Raw genomic sequence first — 16,373 nt, 5'->3', positions numbered from 1 at the left:
ACATCTCAGGAACAGAAGCGGCCCCACAAGCTCCTTCGCAGAGACGTATGCGACGGAATTGACGATACACCGGTCCTTTACCACCGATATCTCAGTGATATTTGTCGGCCGAAGTATGAGCCGAGCTCGGAGGGTGTATGTGATCATATAGATTACCAGACAAATTCCTGCCTGGCGTTTTGTCAGCTTTCAACTCGATTCATCTATGGGAGAGAGTTTCCTTTGGGCGTTTGGTGTGATGGGCCACCTTGTGAAATTGCTGAATTCACGAAAACGTTGACTTGGTCTATTGATATGAATCCAAATTTTGAAAAGGGTCTGAATGATGGGATCAGTGGAGGCTGGCAGTCTAAGTTGACATCCGATGTTGGACCTCGAAAGATGGCTCTCGAAAAGCCTTTGAAGGATGGACAGTGTGGGTATTGGAGTTGGGTTTCCATTGAGAGGACAGTTTGGTAAGTTATCTTACTATTCATCTTCGTTTATAGTTGTGGGATGAGGATTGGTAGAAGAAGACCAAGCTAACTTGAAATTATATTCTCCTAGTGGAACAATGTCCTTCCAGCAACCCGAAGCGGATCATTGCAGTGGAAATATGCATAATCTAGATGATTATTGCGTAGATGATCTACGGCTCAATCCAGATGGTACTGTCGATGGTACGACAATCTTCGTCTACACGGACTGTGCGACTCGACTTCCACTGCCTATGAATCAACAGACGAGCCGGGTATATAGGATTCCAGGTGTCGCTCTAGATAGCGAGGAAATTTCCATACTATCCCAAGGCCTAGGATCAGATCGTGAGCCGAGTATGATCCCAATAAACTTGGGACAACAGGTGCTATGAAGGGCCATGCAAAAATATTACTGGGCTTCATCCGATGCTCTTCATTCGTTCATTCGTTCATTCGCTCGCGGTATTCACTTCGTCTTTTCCAATATCCTTAGATATAGCGGAAAATGGGCTTCTCTCCCCGCTTTGACCGCCATTTATTCGTGGATATCATCAACTCGGGGCACCCACGTACAATCCAAGCCCATTTCTTGAGAAAGGCTTCGGTAAGCTCCCAATTATTGATATCCCACGGTTCACCCCAGACGATCAGACCTGAGTTCTCTGCGGAACCTATATTCCAGAATCCCATTATATCAGTGCAAAGTTTTTCATCATCCCATTCATCGCCCGCTTGGATCATGTTGTCGCGCATTCTAGGTAGAGGGAAGAAGTCTAGCCAGGGGTGGTGTGGTATGGCTTTTTGAACTCGCGTCGGTCGCAAGCTAACCGGCATATTGTCTTCCAATAATTTATTCCTCGGTGCCTCCGTATTGAAGTGAGAGATCGAGTCATCGTCCATATTGTCCAAGCAGCCCCCAGCCATGCGAAGGTTATTCCCAAATGCGCGAAAAACATTGACTTTGGTGAGGGTTAAGAGGTGATCCGAGGTCGGTGAGCCGGTTATATAGCTTTCATATGCCGTACTGGTGAATCTATTCATCAAGGCGCGTAGAAAATCGTTTTTGAAGCGCCGATCGCCATTCTCCAGGGCGCTACTCTCTTTCGAGCGGACAAGTGCGGTCGCGGAGGATGGGGGCGCGGAGGCGACTACACTTTTTCGGGTGGATGTCTTTATTCGCCTCGGATCGTTGTCGTCTTCCTATACCGCGAGCAGATTGTTAGCTACATATTCTTGAAATGCGCGCTCTCGATCAGATTACACGTACGGCGGGCACGCTGATTAATTCGATTTTGTCGTCTGCGGCGTTCTGCCGGGTCGGTTAGACCTGACCAGTCGTCTTCAGCCTTGTCATCATCGATTGGACTTTGTTTAGTTAATTGTGGGGAACTAGCCATTGTCACGATCAGCACTACTAAAGCGTCAGCAAGGTGAGATGGAGAAGTAGAAGTTGAAGCGACCGTCTGGATTTTGGCGGACAGGTGACGCAGAGAGACGCACCGCTGCCAATCAGAGCCATGTCGAAGCGGGTCTATCGGTATTCAGGGATCTCGGGGTTAATCACGGGGTTAATCTCGGGATAATCTCGGGGAGATCCCGAGACAAACGGAGAGATACTGCCAGGGCTCAGTGTGCAACCGTGTATCTGGGACTTATAGTTCCTTTATAGTACCTACTTCAATTTCTAGTTACCAGTAGATATCTAGGTACTTATTTCTGAGATTCGTGATTTACTAAATGATAAATGGAGAGTACGCTTAGAGGGAAGAAGGAGGAATAATTCATAGAGCAAACCCGTACTGAGCGACCGTCACCCAGCCGAGACTGGCCCAAAGTGAAAGCAATTTCGATGTGGCCGAGAATAGCTGAAGAACGGAAATGTCTGTTATTGATACAGCGTCGCACAAAATATTTTCATAAGTTACGACGATGAGAGTTGTTTTGAATACTACTTCAAATTCAGAATTCCTTATTAGATATTGATACACATACCCCCATGGGGGGGTTTCCTTTGAACGCTGTTAGAAAAGACCATCGACCTTTGTGTTTTCAATGGCTTGGATAAAAGAAAGGGGATACTCGGGCTACCACACTAGAACTTTGCCTCTTGGCCTCGCAGGTTTTCTTGTCTTCCGCTTATTCTTCTCCGAGCATCACCAAACGTCTTCGCTTCGCTTCTTCCAGCAGATACAGCTGCAGTTGATATTCTCCATCGCCTGCACTGGCAGTTCCACGCTCGAGATGCGAGAAATCATTCATATTTTGATTGCCGAGCGCGTCGAGCCTTTGAATTTCCGTTTCGGTGTATCCCATCTGGCGGAGCTTTGCGCAGTTATATCGCTGTTGATTTTCAAGAAGAGTGAGCATGTTGTAAATGGCGGCTTCATCCCAGCCCAGCTCGCAGAGCTTGTCTTGAATGGTCTTTTGAGGGGGGCTCAGGTTGGAAAGGTATTCAGTGATAACCTCGGCGGGTGTCACTTTCGATTTCGTGCTAGCAGTAGCTTCGGTAGCATTCTCGAGCTCTTCCTCAGACACGAATCTGAGGGTTTTCCCAGTATCGTCAAGTATCCAGATACCCTCGGGGGTGGAACTGATTCATGCTGTTCAGTATTCATGACGGAAGATTGTATTATGAGGGTATGAGCAAGGATGAAGATAGGCGAAAAGTGAATGGTGAATGGTAATGATGAGGCGAGGACTTGTATACGGGATGACTCAGCACGCTAATGTCACTCAAAATATTTGCATTGTCAAGTCGATGGAAGTGCTGAGATCAAGCCCTGGGCTTTCTTACAACTTATACGTCTTGGTCTAAGGGAGTACCCCCTCCATGTTCTGTTACACAGGACGGGCTCAAAACTGAAGCATGATACGTCAGAATGTGCACATATAAGGTTTGAGGCCCCACAAATTTTGGAGGCTTTTCCCATGTGAAGTAGTTGCAGCACTACTACTACTATTTAGCTATTCCTTTACTCCGTGCTGCTGTGGGTATGCTTGAATTGAAGATAAGGCGTACCCTCACGCGCTGCGGGTATGCCGTACTCTATTTATTAGTCCTTTCTTTTTGACCATTATTCAAATGTATTATCTACCTTGTGAATAATTAAAAGTTATGCCTTCCAAGGTTATCTATGATTTATATCAAGAAAATATTTGGAGCAGTAAGTCCTACTAGATTTCAAGTTGTGCTTCTTCGTTGTAGAATAGCTCCGAAGAACAAACAGTGCATGAAATTCCAACCTAGCTACAAATACCATTTCTATCTCTATCAGAATAGTTACAGTAGTTTCCAGTCCGCGTGCACTGTGGTGTGTTTGTTAAAGCAATTTTTCAATCGCAGGGGCGGTTCACTTACTCGGTGGTTTTGCGCACATTTTCCCCAGTACATCCGTCCGTTAAGACAGAAGTTACATCTTTGGGTATGGCCTGCCGAACAGTACTACGTAATATGATTAGCAATGTCGATTTCAGGCTCCAGGTCAGAAAATATCAGAAAGAGAAGATGGAATTACGCCTTCATAGATAGTTTCTATTCCATTTGGTGGGTCTGCGGCTTGCCTGTCCTGCAGATCATGAATGCCGTGTTTCTCCATGGACAACTCCTGGGATAGAGCGGCGTCCAGAACACGGCGACATTGTAGAAGATCTAATGGGCTTATCAGAACTCTCTAATTTTCCCAAATTTTAGAAAAATGCCAACTCTGAGAATCACCAGGCTCAGCCTGAGGAAGGCCTGTGACGAGTACAGCACAGATCGAAATAACATTCACTATAGCGTGTGGAATCTGCATTTTACTAGAGAATATCGAAAGAAACTTTGATTTCCAAGGTTTGAAATTTCCACTGGAGGTTGCCTGGGTGACTGGATGATTTGAATCGGAGCTGCTCAGAATCCTCTGCGCTGAACAATGGAACCGGGCATTGTTTTATACACTAATCTCGAAAGCTGCTTCGCCTAGTCCGTCCATGACCAATTTTCTTCTATCACTTGGTGAGATTATGCTAGTACTATGGTTGAAGTGTGTTACAGTTATCGGGATGCCAGGTTATTTTGAATTTTGACTGTGTAATATCCACCGTGGCCGTGACACATTTCTCAATGCTACAGTAACATTGGAGGACAAGCCTACTTAGGTAGGTAGTAGCAAGATAATAGCCCCTGAGATCATACTACTTCCTGCTACACTATATAGTATACATTGTGATAATTTATGCGAAGTACCCAGGTAGATAATACAACATGGATTTCTAGTAAGAACTTGAAGTCCAGCTTAAACGCAGGCCCCGGGGCCGTAGTCAATAAGAAATAAAATCTAGAACTTGGAAATTGCTGGCTGCTAACCATCTAGTAACCGGCACTGATAATATAGATTGAAAAGCTGTAGAAGACTCGGACCGCATCTATGAGACTTGCGCATATTCAAAATCCGCAGGGCTCAAGACTCGATGGCGTTCACCAAATGCATATAGCCCAAACATCATCCCGGTGAAACAGGCTCCAATGGGAGGTGCTTTTGTCGCTGCTTTGTTGGAGATAGTCCCGACCCACCTGATATCTGCAAGATTCTGCTGACGATATCCAAAACGATACTCACTACCACACTGGATAGTTAATATCACATCCGAGGTCAAGTCTATCTCCTCTTCCACAATGTTGTCCTCTGATGGCTGAAATCGGATAATTCGCTTCCCCCCTTGTGCGCGAATTCCCAGACAGGTGTACGTGAAATAATTCCACCATAGGACAGTGCCTGCTTCTGTATGCTCTGAGGTTGGGTTGAATGATAACTTTGTCTCCCACGTGCAGACGAGATGGGTCTGCTTGCGTAAGAATAGTGTTGGACAAGCCGGAACAGCAAGATCATATGGCCCACCGTAAAGCCGCAGATGATTAGGTCGCTCGGTCAGTGAGAAATCGGATGTGAACGGAGTGTCTAGATACAGATAATCAGCAAATAGCCTTCTGAATGATAAGCCAACTCACTCTTCCTGTACCATCCCAGTTGCATGCTCGGGCTAGAGAAGTCATCTCTCCACTGTACGGGTACGATATGCTGGTAAAGACCCGGACCGGTTGATTGAAGGGTAATCTTGTTTCCTCCATTTATCACTGGCCAGTCGTTCTCCCATGAGACCGGAACTAGGAATGATTCTCGGCCTATCATATCTGGTAAATAAATGATCGTCACGGTTGTAGGAATGGACATACCGAGCACAGAATCTTCCCATCCACCCTCTTTTCTCACAGGTCGAACACCAAGGAGTACCGCCCACCAATTTCCATCTCTGTCTTCGACTAGATCTGCATGTCCTGTGTTTTGTACTTCGTCTTCCAACCCATTGCGCCAAAGGGGATTATTGGGCCCCAACACCCAAGGGCCCAAGGGTCCACTTTCGCTGCGACTAACCCATTCACAATGTCCGCTCTCGGTGCCACCCTCAGCGGTGAAAAGATACCAGTATTGGCCCCTTCTAAAAATATGAGAGCCTTCTGCAACCCCGGAAGAAGACTCGCGAATCAATTTTGGCTCGGACGTCGAGTGCCCGGTTTCAAGATCAACGGTGCATATGTGAATGGCGAAATCCTTCAGTTTAGCCCCAGGTGTGGGCTTAAGCTTGCGATAGGTGGATGAAAGGTACACAGTTTCATCGTCGTCCCAAAAAAGCTATGTCATTTCATTTTTTTTTTAGTAATGTCGATCCCGTCGTGAGCTCGGGAATACTCACGTCTTGATCGAATCCAACCTGGTCAAAATAAACAGGATCCGACCAGGTACTATCATCCCATATATTGTTTGTTTTGACATAAAATCCTTGGGGCCAGACCCGATCGTCGTGCTGGGGGCGATAACGGTGGAAGCTAGCCGTGACGATGTAGAATACGCCGCTGTGATAGCGAATTGTTGTAGCCCATACACCACCTCCAGGTTCCGGGGTGTGAATTTGAAGTTGGCTCGGTCTTGTTAACGCGTGTCCAATCAGTTTCCATTTTATCAGATCCCGGCTATGATAAATTGGGGCCCCAGGAAAGTATTCAAAGGTTGATGTCACCAAAAAATAGTCTTGATCAACTCGAACAATAGAGGGATCGGGATTGAACCCCGGAATTATGGGGTTGGTGAAACTCATTGTAATTTTACTGAGCTATGCTGATTGAACGGGTCTCAATTGATTTAAATGCGGAGGTATTGGATCTCTTTGAAGCTCATTGGTGGATAAATAATACATCTGGTAAAAGACACGAGGAGGTGGAACTCATGGCTTTACCATATATTAAGCCCAATTTCCAAACTTTTGACGTGGAAAGCAAATTTCAGGGCTCTGCTTCGATTTAGGCTATTTATACCAGGGTATTCGAAGTCAAACATATGTATGCCGTGTTTTGAAGGCCCCTAATTACCCTAGCTGAGAGCCAATCCCGGTCCGTCAAAAAAGATGGTCAAAGTCCAGGCTTGTCCATTGACTTGTGGCAGGCTCTTGCATTAAGTCCGATATTCCCCATGGAATATTCCACTCCCCATCGCCGAATCTCGATTTGCGCTCTCTTTACCCAAAAAGAGTAGGTGAGCGCATCGGAGAGTTTCCGCAAGCGGCAAAGCGGGCGATGCTCCACCGCCAAGCAAACCCCTCAGAACGATGCGGTGGCAAGAAAAGGACCTCCCAGCCAGTGAAATCAATGCCCAAATCAGCAGTGAAAGAGCCTTGTTAGCTAGCAAGCTTAGCTGGTATAAAGTCGAGATTCGGTCGTGGTCGCACGTTTCATCTCAACTCCTTGCAGTTTCGAATTCGGATTCGCATCAGTCCCCTTGCAGATACTAACATTGCGGTTTTTCTCCGATGCTATTTGCGGGGTAACTACACGTTCAAGCTCACTTCAGTTGAATCATGGCCTCCACTTGTGTAGTGCAGGAGCAGTCGCGCGATGCCAACACAATCACTCTCCAGACTTTGCCTCCGAGTGAGCGCTCAAGAACAGATTCGTCCGAAACATCCCATGAGGGATTTGCGGCGCTGGAGAAGTGGAATGAGCCTCGGATCAATGCATATCGCTCGTTTGCGACTTTCTTCAGCTTCCTGGTAATGGGCGCGAATGATGCGGCATACGGTGTAAGTGAGACAATCCGGGAGAATACCTTGAAGTTTGAAACAACCTATCCCAGAGGGATTTTCGCTTATGTGTTTGCTAATCTGGTTTTCGCAGGCTTTGATCCCATATGTAATACCAAGACCTGAGATTTTTACCTTGAAAATTTGAAGTCCCATGCTAATGAGCCTAGCTTGAATCATATTACAACCTCTCCTACACAGTTGTGTCTCTCGTCTTTCTGTCTCCGCTGGTCGGATATGTTCTTGCAGCATTCCTTAACAATCGAATTCACACCTCGCTTGGACAGCGCGGCCCCGCTTTGATCGGACCAGGGTGCCATCTACTCGCCTATATCGTCAACTGCGTCCATCCTCCCTACCCAGTCCTTGTGATCTCCTTCATCTTCGCCGGCTTCGGCAACGGCCTCGAGGACGCAGCATGGAACGCGTGGATCGGGAACATGGCTCATTCAAATGAGTTACTTGGACTGTTGCATGGTATATATGGATTAGGAGCTGTGCTGAGTCCGCTGATTGCGACATCGATGATCGCGCGGGCAAATATGCCCTGGTATTACTTTTATTTCGTCATGGTAAGCTGTTTTCGCAATGAATCTCTGGACTTTCGCTCATGGTATCTGTCTTCCCTAGGTCGGTTGCGCGGCCATTGAACTCATCGTTTGTGGCACCTGCTTTTGGAAAGCAACAGGCGCAGTCTTCCGACAAGCGAGGGCCGACACCGGTGGCGATAGTAAAAAGGGTGGACTCAGGACAGCACTCTTTACACGCCCCTCTGCACGAGTCACTTGGCTGTGCGCGGCGTTCTTGCTCGGATACGTGGGTGTGGAAGTTGCGCTGGGTGGATGGATTGTGACCTTCATGATTCGCGTGCGAAACGGGGGCGCTTTCGCCAGTGGAATGACAGCGACTGGGTTCTGGTTAGGTATCACAGTCGGACGGATTCTACTGGGCTTTGTGACGCCGCGAGTAGGAGAGAAGTTGGCGATTTCAGTGGGTTTCTCTTCCATATCCTCGTTTCTCAATTGTTTAGACGAGCATGGAGCAGTCCACGCTAACGATATGCGATCATAGGCATATATCCTGCTATCCATCGCCTTTGGACTCGTCCTCTGGCTTGTGCCACAATTTTATGCATCGGCAGTCGCAGTCTCGCTTCAGGGTTTCTTCCTAGGCCCCCTTTTTCCCGGTGTCGTGGTGATGATCGCCAAACTGTTACCTCGACACTTGCATGTCAGTTCGATAGGATTTGCAGCGGCATTTGGAGGGTCCGGGGCTGCGATTCTGCCATTTGCTGTAGGTGCACTGGCGCAGGCAAAGGGTGTTCAAGTGTTACAGCCATTCATCATAGCTCTATCCGGAGCTATCTTCCTCATGTGGTTGGGACTACCGCGGGTATCGAAAGAGCAGCGGGATGATTGAGTCGGAATAATGCGGCGAGAATGCGAGGCCCCTTAAAACATCATGTGTTTTTTGATCACGGGCACTGAACGGGTGAAATGAATGAAATTATGACATTTTGGGTGCACCGAATTGACCATTTGACACGTTCACAATTTTTTTTGTGTGTGTTTTCACAAGCAGAACAGTGCTGACATGTGAACATGTGATAGTCGGGACCCGATTAGCTTATCTGATCCGAGAGTACTTGAGTATTCCGAGCCGCTGTGCTCCGAAGGGCTCCTTCGAATGTTTTCCAAGGTCGCTTGTATTGAGCGAACTTCGTGGAGCTCTTCAAATTAGCGGAATTGATAGAAAATGTCATCATGAAGATTATATTTCCATCTCCAGCATTATTTTGCCCAACTAAGGATTTCCCGGCCATTCGGCTTGCCCCGAAGAGAGAGTTCAGGTGTTCGGCACATATTTTAGACAGCCGCATTCACTAGTAGACTACTGCAGACTATCTTAGTGGCAGGGATGTAAATATTGGGGCTGTAGAGTGTGTTTGTAGGGCCATTCGACCGGTAAGCATGTATGGAGTACAACCGGGGCTGAACCGAGGTCAAATGGCTGACCCGTCGACTTGGTGTAAGGGTTCGGCTTTCGCCGGAGAATCAGCCGACCAGGGGGACTAGGCGACTAGCCAAGTGACTATCGATGACTCTAAATTTGTCTGTCTTAACAAAGTCGGCGGGAGCCACGCTAAACCTAGTTAAGATGGGGGCCCCGATTTCGGGGTTGGGTGACCCCGGGACTGCCCCAGCCGACACCCCGCAAGCTGGGGATGTGGATGTGGATAGGGGGAGACACTGATGGGGGTGAGAATATGGAGTATTCTATACTTGATATAGAACAGAATATAGCATGCTATTCGCTCTCTAGTATTAATATCAAGTATATTCTACTTAAGTACAGTCTTCTCTACTTTAATTCTCTCTGCGCGCTCGGCCTTATTCGGCGCTTGACCCGATTGGGACAGCCTCGGCACTTTCCTTTTTGGGAATTCCTCGGCCTAGAAACGTCACCCGCCTTCCCCAACTTCACTCACTTCATATCTTGAACCTCTTCTCCCTTCTTCTCCTTCTTCTCTATCTTTCACTTCTCCCTTTCCCCTCCCTCCACATCTTCACAATGCCTTCTCCTCCTCCTGATTGGGTCAAGGCCCTTACCCCCGCGGGCCCGCAGGGTTCCGAATTGCTCGCTCAAGAGCGTGCCCAATCCAACATCAATGTCGATAAGCTCTCCGAATTACTGCACACAAAGGAGTTCCTACAGCGTCAAGACCAGCTGGTGAAGCTCCTCCAGCCTGAGAAGGTCTTCGACAAGTCCCAGAACCACTCCCTCGGTCGCGTTGAGCGTCTTCAGCGATCGCTGGCCAAGGCCAAGCGCCTGCAACAGCTGGCTGAGAAGCACCAATGGTCCATGGAGGAGCTCCATGCCGCCAATGAGCTGATTGGTGAACCTACTCCATATGGTCTGCATGCCAGCATGTTCCTGGTAAGATCCATCCTCTATGTTCCATGAACCGATGAACCGATGCTAACTGGCCATTTTCAATTCTAGGTGACCCTCCGTGAACAAGGTAGCCCGGAACAACACAAGCTCTTCCTTGAGCGCGCCGCCAAATACGAGATCATCGGCTGCTACGCACAAACCGAGCTGGGCCACGGCTCCAACGTCCGTGGTCTCGAGACCACCGCCACCTGGAACCCCGACAAGAAGACTTTCACCATCCACTCCCCTACCCTCACTGCTTCCAAGTGGTGGATTGGCTCCCTCGGTCGTACTGCCAATCATGCTGTCGTTATGGCCCAGCTATTCATTGGAGGAAAGAACTACGGTCCCCATCCTTTCGTGGTGCAAGTTCGTGACCTGGAGACACACCAGCCTCTGGAGAACGTCTACGTTGGTGACATTGGTCCCAAGTTTGGCTACAAGTAAGTAGTCCACACTCTGCAAAACCACGCATCAAGCAATGACTAACCATTTCCCAGCACCATGGACAACGGGTTCCTTCTCTTCAACAACGTCGAGATCCCCCACGTCAACATGCTTGCCCGTTTCTCCCGTATCGACAAGGAGACCAACAAATATATCCGCCCCGCCCTCCCTACCCTCGTCTACGGCACCCTCACTTGGGTGCGCTCCAACATTGTTCTGCAGTCCGGTGGCGTCCTGGCTCGCGGTGTGACCATCGCTACTCGTTACGCCGCTGTGCGCAGACAATTCCAGGATCGCGATGCCGACGTCAACGCCGGAGAGAACCAGGTTCTCAACTACAAGATGGTGCAGGTCCGTCTTCTGCCGCTCCTGGCATCCATGTACGCTCTTCACTTCACCGGCCGCGGTATGATGCGTTTGTACGAGGAGAACCAGCAGCGCATGAAGGCTGCCGCTTCCCCTGGTCAAGATTCGCGTGGTGCTGGTCCCGAGGAGCTTCGCGCAGGAGCTGATCTCCTCGCCGACCTGCACGCTACTTCCTGCGGTCTGAAGGCACTTGCCAGTACCACTGCTGGTGAGGGTCTTGAGGTCTGTCGCCGTGCTTGTGGTGGCCACGGTTACAGCAGCTACAGCGGTATCGGCTCATACTACGCTGACTACCTTCCTACTCTGACTTGGGAGGGTGACAACTACATGCTCACCCAGCAGGTCGCTCGTTACCTGCTCAAGTCTGCACGTGCCGTTCTTTCCGGCAAGTCTGCTGATAATGACACTTCACGTATCCTCCGCAACTACCTTGACCGCCGCGAGAAGGGTGCCTCTTTCGATATCCTCGAGAACGATGCTGATATTGTGGATGCCTTCGCTTGGCGCACTGCCCACCTCACCTTTGAGGCCCTGAAGCACCGCGATGCTGAGAAGCGCTCGTGGAACAGCCTGCTGGTCGACTTCTGGCGTCTGTCCACTGCTCACTCCCAGTACATGATTGTGAGGAACTTCTACGAAGCTGTCTCCTCGCCCAACCTGTCGCAGTCCCTTGACTCCGATTCCAAGACCATCATGCACTCTCTCTTCCGCCTCTACGCCCTCCACACTCTCGAGCGCGAAGCCGCCGAGTTCTTCTCCTCTGGTGCTGTGACTGTGCGCCAGATCACCCTCACCCGCACCGTTGCCGTCATGAAGTTGCTCGACGAGATACGCCCCCACGCTATTCGTCTTGTCGACGCTTGGGCTATTCCCGACTGGCAACTCGACAGCAGTCTGGGCCGATCGGACGGCAAGGTTTACGAGGACCTGTTCCACCGTGCCAGCCAACAGAACCCCGTTAACGACCTGACTTTCGACCCCTATCCTTGGAATGAGAATGTTCTCAAGAACCAGCCTGGCAAGAGCAAGCTTTGATCGCCGCCCCTCTCCTTTCACGTTTTCGATTCCCGATGCTGTATTTTTGCCCTAAATTTCTTGTACATGTTTGAATGGGTAGACTAGAGATGACATAGATCTCATAGAATGATATTTGATACCATATCACTTTCAATTTGAATACGCAGACGGAGGATAGTCCAGACCCTGAACAGACATACTCGCACAATTCAGGTGCACAGGCCTAGAGCAAGAGCCCTGAAAGGGTTTTCCTTCCAAGGTTTTTGTTCCCAGATGCTTTTCCTCACCTCCAGGGCATCCGATGCCGTGTATGGATTACAATTTTCTGCGAAACCCTTGCCCCTATAGACCGATTGTTTCTTTTCCAATGGGGAGATGAAAATCAATGGCTACATGCATGGTTTGAGTCTTATTGATCCTAGAGAAGCTATACCTCTCACGACGAAGGATCTTCTGCCCTCTGCGACATTAGATGGAGAAAGAGGCGGTTAAAGGCAGATCACGGCTAGATCGTCCAACGTAAACCTTGTACTGTCCATCCTGCAAAGCCCATTCCTGGGCATTCACGTCCCAACTACTCAGATCCCTCCGCGTGAGCGAGAAAGTGACAGACTCGCTTTGCCCACTGGCGATAGAGACCTTCTCAAATCCACGAAGTTGGCGAACAGGACCGCCAGGAATTCCAAGATACAACTGAGTAACCTCATCACCGTCCATACTACCGGCATTCTGCACCTCGGCAGTGACTGTCATCAACACGTCCCACAAATGCGGGTTTCCGCCCTCGACAATATTTGCAGATGGAGGATACTTCGAACTGGATTTACCCGAGCTCTTAGTCTGCAGACCAGAGTACTTGAAGCTCGTATAAGACAATCCATATCCAAACTCAAAGCGTGGAGGAATTCCCTTCTTATCAAAAGCCCGATAATCAATAAACTGACCCTCAGTAAAGTCCGACTGAGGGAAAAGCCAATAATCACCGTCCGGCTGTGTCGGGAGAGAAGATCACCATAGTCCGACGCCTTCTTAGCCACAGTATAAGGAAGACGACCGGAGGGATTAGCGCGACCATAAAGAATATCCACCAGAGCACGACCCGTATCCTGGCCTGGAAGATGGGCAAAGATAACAGCAGTGACATTCGAATTCTCGATCCAATTATCGACGACGCGAATTCCAGCGTTGTGAATGACGACTACCGTGTTGGCGCATTTACTCGCGATGTTTGTGATGAGCGTATCGCTGTATTCATCGCTCAATCCGGGGCGATCAAAGCCCTCGGTCGCATAATCATTGACGAGAACAACACAGACGTCAGAACTCGCATCCACATCGGGATTCTGATCGTAGAAGTTATACATGACGGACGAGTCGTCTTCATAAGCCTGACGTTGGATGGCATCGATTGGAGCGTCGATGTATGCTGCAGAGCCGGCACCAGATCCCCCGGCAACGTAAAGTGTGCTATTTTGGTAAAGTGGGCTGTCTTGTTGTTGGGCGAGCGACACTTCGAGGAAATCCGAGGTGGCAGCGTCGTATCCAAATACCGAAACCATATTGGGGGATTTAAGGGGGAGGGCGCTGTCAGTGTTCTTGACAAGAACATGTCCCTCGATTGCCCCTTGGAGAAGGATGGGCTTGGAGTCTGGGGATTTTCCGATCACCTGCTTGTGCGGTGCGGTAATATCTGATGGCATTCCGATTCCCGGGTTCTTGATTCCTTCAACTTGATCGAGTTGGTACCAAGTCGCAATAATACTGGAAGTATGGCTAGTTAGTCTATTTCCAGATTCGATTCTGCGAATATCTAAGCCCTGGCTTACCGAGTGGCCATATCATCCAATCTGGATGCTTCCATAGAACCATTCTTGATTGCGATAGTGAGGTTATCCCCCCCACGTCTGTGATGAGGGCATGACCATGTCCAAACCGGCATTCGCTCCAGCAATACCAGCATGCTGAGCACCCCAATCGGTAACAACATAGCCTGTATTGCTATTAGTCGCGATGAACAGAGTGAAAATTAGGCTTCGGAACTCACCCTGAAAGCCCAACTCAGTCTTCAGAAGCCCATTAAGCGTCTTGCTATTCTGACAACCGTACGAGTTGTTAATGCGCTGATAGGAACACATGATAGATGCACTTCCAGCTAGCACGGCATCCTGGAATGGCCAGAGGTAGAGCTCATGCATAGTCTTATCGTCAATATTCGACGAGACCGCCTCGGTATACTCTCCTTGTTCATTTGTCTCTGGATTCCGATTGGTCTCTTGCTCGTTCCCGATATAATGCTGGTTGTAGTCTGGTCAGAACACTTCGAGCCTACCACACCACACAGCGGTACCCAAGTTATTACTTACCTTAGTCGAAGCCCCGACACCCGCGGACTGTATACCCTGGATGGTATCAAAGACCAAGCTACCAGAAAGATACGGGTCATCGGAAAAGCCTTCCCAGTTACGACCACCCTCAGCAACCCGACCCAGTGGACCAACCACAGGGCCCAGTAGTAAATTGACACCCTTTCGACGAAACTCAGCGCCCATGTGTGCGCCACGTTTCTTTGCAAGATCTTTGTTCCAACTAGTCAAATAAATGAGCGAGATGAGTAAACAGTGCAAGAAGTAATCATTCGTACCTGGCTCCCACGTGAAGCCCACTTGGCCAGCTGTTGACGAAGTCGGTTCCCCTCTAGAGATCTATCGTCAGTGAAATGAACTAGATCGAACTGAATGCAAAAAAGACTCACTAGTCCATTCCCAGCATCAGAGACGCAGAAACCAGGGAAACCGAGGCGTTCAATCGGTGCAATATTCCCAGAACATCCATTTTCGACAGATACTCCGGCAGTCAAGTTCACCTTCTCTTCAGCAGATAATTTGCCAACAAACTCCTTGGCCTTTTGGTAGGCGGATTCCCAATTACCAGACCCTGTTCCTTCGGCTGGATACATAACTGTTAGTAGAATGAATCAACCTGGGAATGGGGACGCGACATACGAGAAGGATAAACAGGTGGCGATTGTCCGTAGAAGTGAGTGTCGCTCGTTATGTTCTCTGCATGGACCGAGAAGCTCAAGAAGAGGAGCGATAGACCTAGGCAGTAGGTCTTGAGCCCCATGTTTGCGTCTGTGTATAATTACCAGCTAGCACTAGCTTGAGTGTGGTCGAGGTTGGGGCTGGCTCATCAACAGCGAGCGATCTGTCAATTTATAGACAACCTCCGCTCGGAGAATTCAGATGGGAATTCCGAGACGGAAATGTCACGCTTTAAGTAAAGTTTAGACTTTCCTAGCTCATCCTCGGGAAGCACTAGACCGATGCAATATCATTTCAGATATTATCAGAAGAGTCGGTTGCGGACAACCGAGGGGCGGGGGAAGGGGAGAAAAGGTGAGGTACAGCCGCGATGTATCTTCAGATCAAGCCGTATCCAAAGTACCAAAATTGCGGGGAAGTTCTTCAGAATCGAAGAAAGATAGCAAAGAGAAAGCAAAAAAGGCAGTTCAAAATTGCGCGGGAGGAGCAGACGCGATCCAGAACGGCGCGTTCAACACGTCCACATTCCAGAGCCAGATCATATCTGCAAGGGGAAGCTCTGTAAGCGATGTGATGCAATTCGACCCTCGTGGTTCAATTCTCGCGATGTGTGACATAGTAGAGTACCACTGAGGAGTCGTAATTTGAAAGAATCCGGTAGTTAAAAGGGTCGATCTGTGAAGCACGGATGTTTCTGGGGTGGTATCAAGATTTGTTGTTTGCTTTGCCCTGTTGTACTAACTATAAAACGGGGCTGTTTCCCCCGCTTCCCCGCAACATGTGGGGCCATCCATGGATACTCTCCTTAACTATTTCTACCGCACCGATCGCAATCGCATAGACCTGCTATAAATTAAGTAAGATGAGGCAGTAGAAATATTGCAGTATGCAGTAATCAATACTCCTGGGCGGTAGATGTGGAATAAAAGTTTTCTTGAATTCCGCCCGTGGACCTTGAACCTTGGAAGGTTCGATCAGCCCCGGGCGGAGTAGGCTAGAT

At 48.9% G+C, this 16,373-nt stretch overlaps 7 protein-coding genes across 7 annotated transcripts; 3 read left to right on the top strand and 4 right to left on the bottom strand.

Moving 5' to 3' along the window:
- Window positions 1-294: 294 nt before the first annotated feature.
- On the top strand, window positions 295-850 carry N7533_003383 (uncharacterized protein; the record flags this gene model as incomplete). The annotated part of the gene is made up of 2 exons (XM_057100033.1): window positions 295-455; window positions 547-850. 2 exons carry the CDS (start codon window positions 295-297, stop codon window positions 848-850), a joined length of 465 nt encoding a protein of 154 aa, XP_056962721.1.
- Window positions 851-947: 97 nt separating this feature from the next.
- N7533_003382 (DUF3425 domain-containing protein) lies at window positions 948-1,855 on the bottom strand (the record flags this gene model as incomplete). The annotated part of the gene is made up of 2 exons (XM_057100032.1): window positions 948-1,606; window positions 1,726-1,855. The coding sequence occupies 2 exons, from the start codon at window positions 1,853-1,855 to the stop codon at window positions 948-950; spliced, it is 789 nt and encodes a 262-aa protein (XP_056962720.1).
- A 739-nt stretch (window positions 1,856-2,594) lies between these two features.
- On the bottom strand, window positions 2,595-3,057 carry N7533_003381 (uncharacterized protein; the record flags this gene model as incomplete). The annotated part of the gene is made up of 2 exons (XM_057100031.1): window positions 2,595-2,997; window positions 3,035-3,057. The coding sequence occupies 2 exons, from the start codon at window positions 3,055-3,057 to the stop codon at window positions 2,595-2,597; spliced, it is 426 nt and encodes a 141-aa protein (XP_056962719.1).
- Window positions 3,058-4,862: 1,805 nt separating this feature from the next.
- On the bottom strand, window positions 4,863-6,590 carry N7533_003380 (glycoside hydrolase family 43 protein; the record flags this gene model as incomplete). The annotated part of the gene is made up of 4 exons (XM_057100030.1): window positions 4,863-5,395; window positions 5,446-5,619; window positions 5,671-6,127; window positions 6,189-6,590. 4 exons carry the CDS (start codon window positions 6,588-6,590, stop codon window positions 4,863-4,865), a joined length of 1,566 nt encoding a protein of 521 aa, XP_056962718.1.
- A 756-nt stretch (window positions 6,591-7,346) lies between these two features.
- N7533_003379 (uncharacterized protein) lies at window positions 7,347-8,987 on the top strand (the record flags this gene model as incomplete). Its single annotated transcript, XM_057100029.1, has 4 exons — window positions 7,347-7,568; window positions 7,739-8,140; window positions 8,199-8,558; window positions 8,640-8,987. The coding sequence occupies 4 exons, from the start codon at window positions 7,347-7,349 to the stop codon at window positions 8,985-8,987; spliced, it is 1,332 nt and encodes a 443-aa protein (XP_056962717.1).
- A 1,152-nt stretch (window positions 8,988-10,139) lies between these two features.
- N7533_003378 (uncharacterized protein) lies at window positions 10,140-12,350 on the top strand (the record flags this gene model as incomplete). The annotated part of the gene is made up of 3 exons (XM_057100028.1): window positions 10,140-10,505; window positions 10,572-10,945; window positions 11,003-12,350. 3 exons carry the CDS (start codon window positions 10,140-10,142, stop codon window positions 12,348-12,350), a joined length of 2,088 nt encoding a protein of 695 aa, XP_056962716.1.
- A 450-nt stretch (window positions 12,351-12,800) lies between these two features.
- N7533_003377 (beta-glucosidase) lies at window positions 12,801-15,461 on the bottom strand (the record flags this gene model as incomplete). Its single annotated transcript, XM_057100027.1, has 8 exons — window positions 12,801-13,271; window positions 13,316-14,093; window positions 14,159-14,330; window positions 14,377-14,626; window positions 14,696-14,918; window positions 14,974-15,026; window positions 15,085-15,278; window positions 15,335-15,461. Coding segments are annotated over 8 exons (2,268 nt in total), but the record flags the coding sequence as incomplete, so codon positions are not given.
- Window positions 15,462-16,373: the final 912 nt, after the last annotated feature.

This window comes from Penicillium manginii (genome assembly GCF_028828005.1).
Source record: "Penicillium manginii strain IBT 31320 chromosome Unknown utg000003l:1.0-959480.0:1.0-959601.0, whole genome shotgun sequence".
Classification (NCBI taxonomy): Eukaryota; Fungi; Ascomycota; class Eurotiomycetes; order Eurotiales; family Aspergillaceae; genus Penicillium; species Penicillium manginii.
Note: the sequence above shows the minus strand (reverse complement) of the source record. Positions and strands in the feature narration are given on the sequence as shown.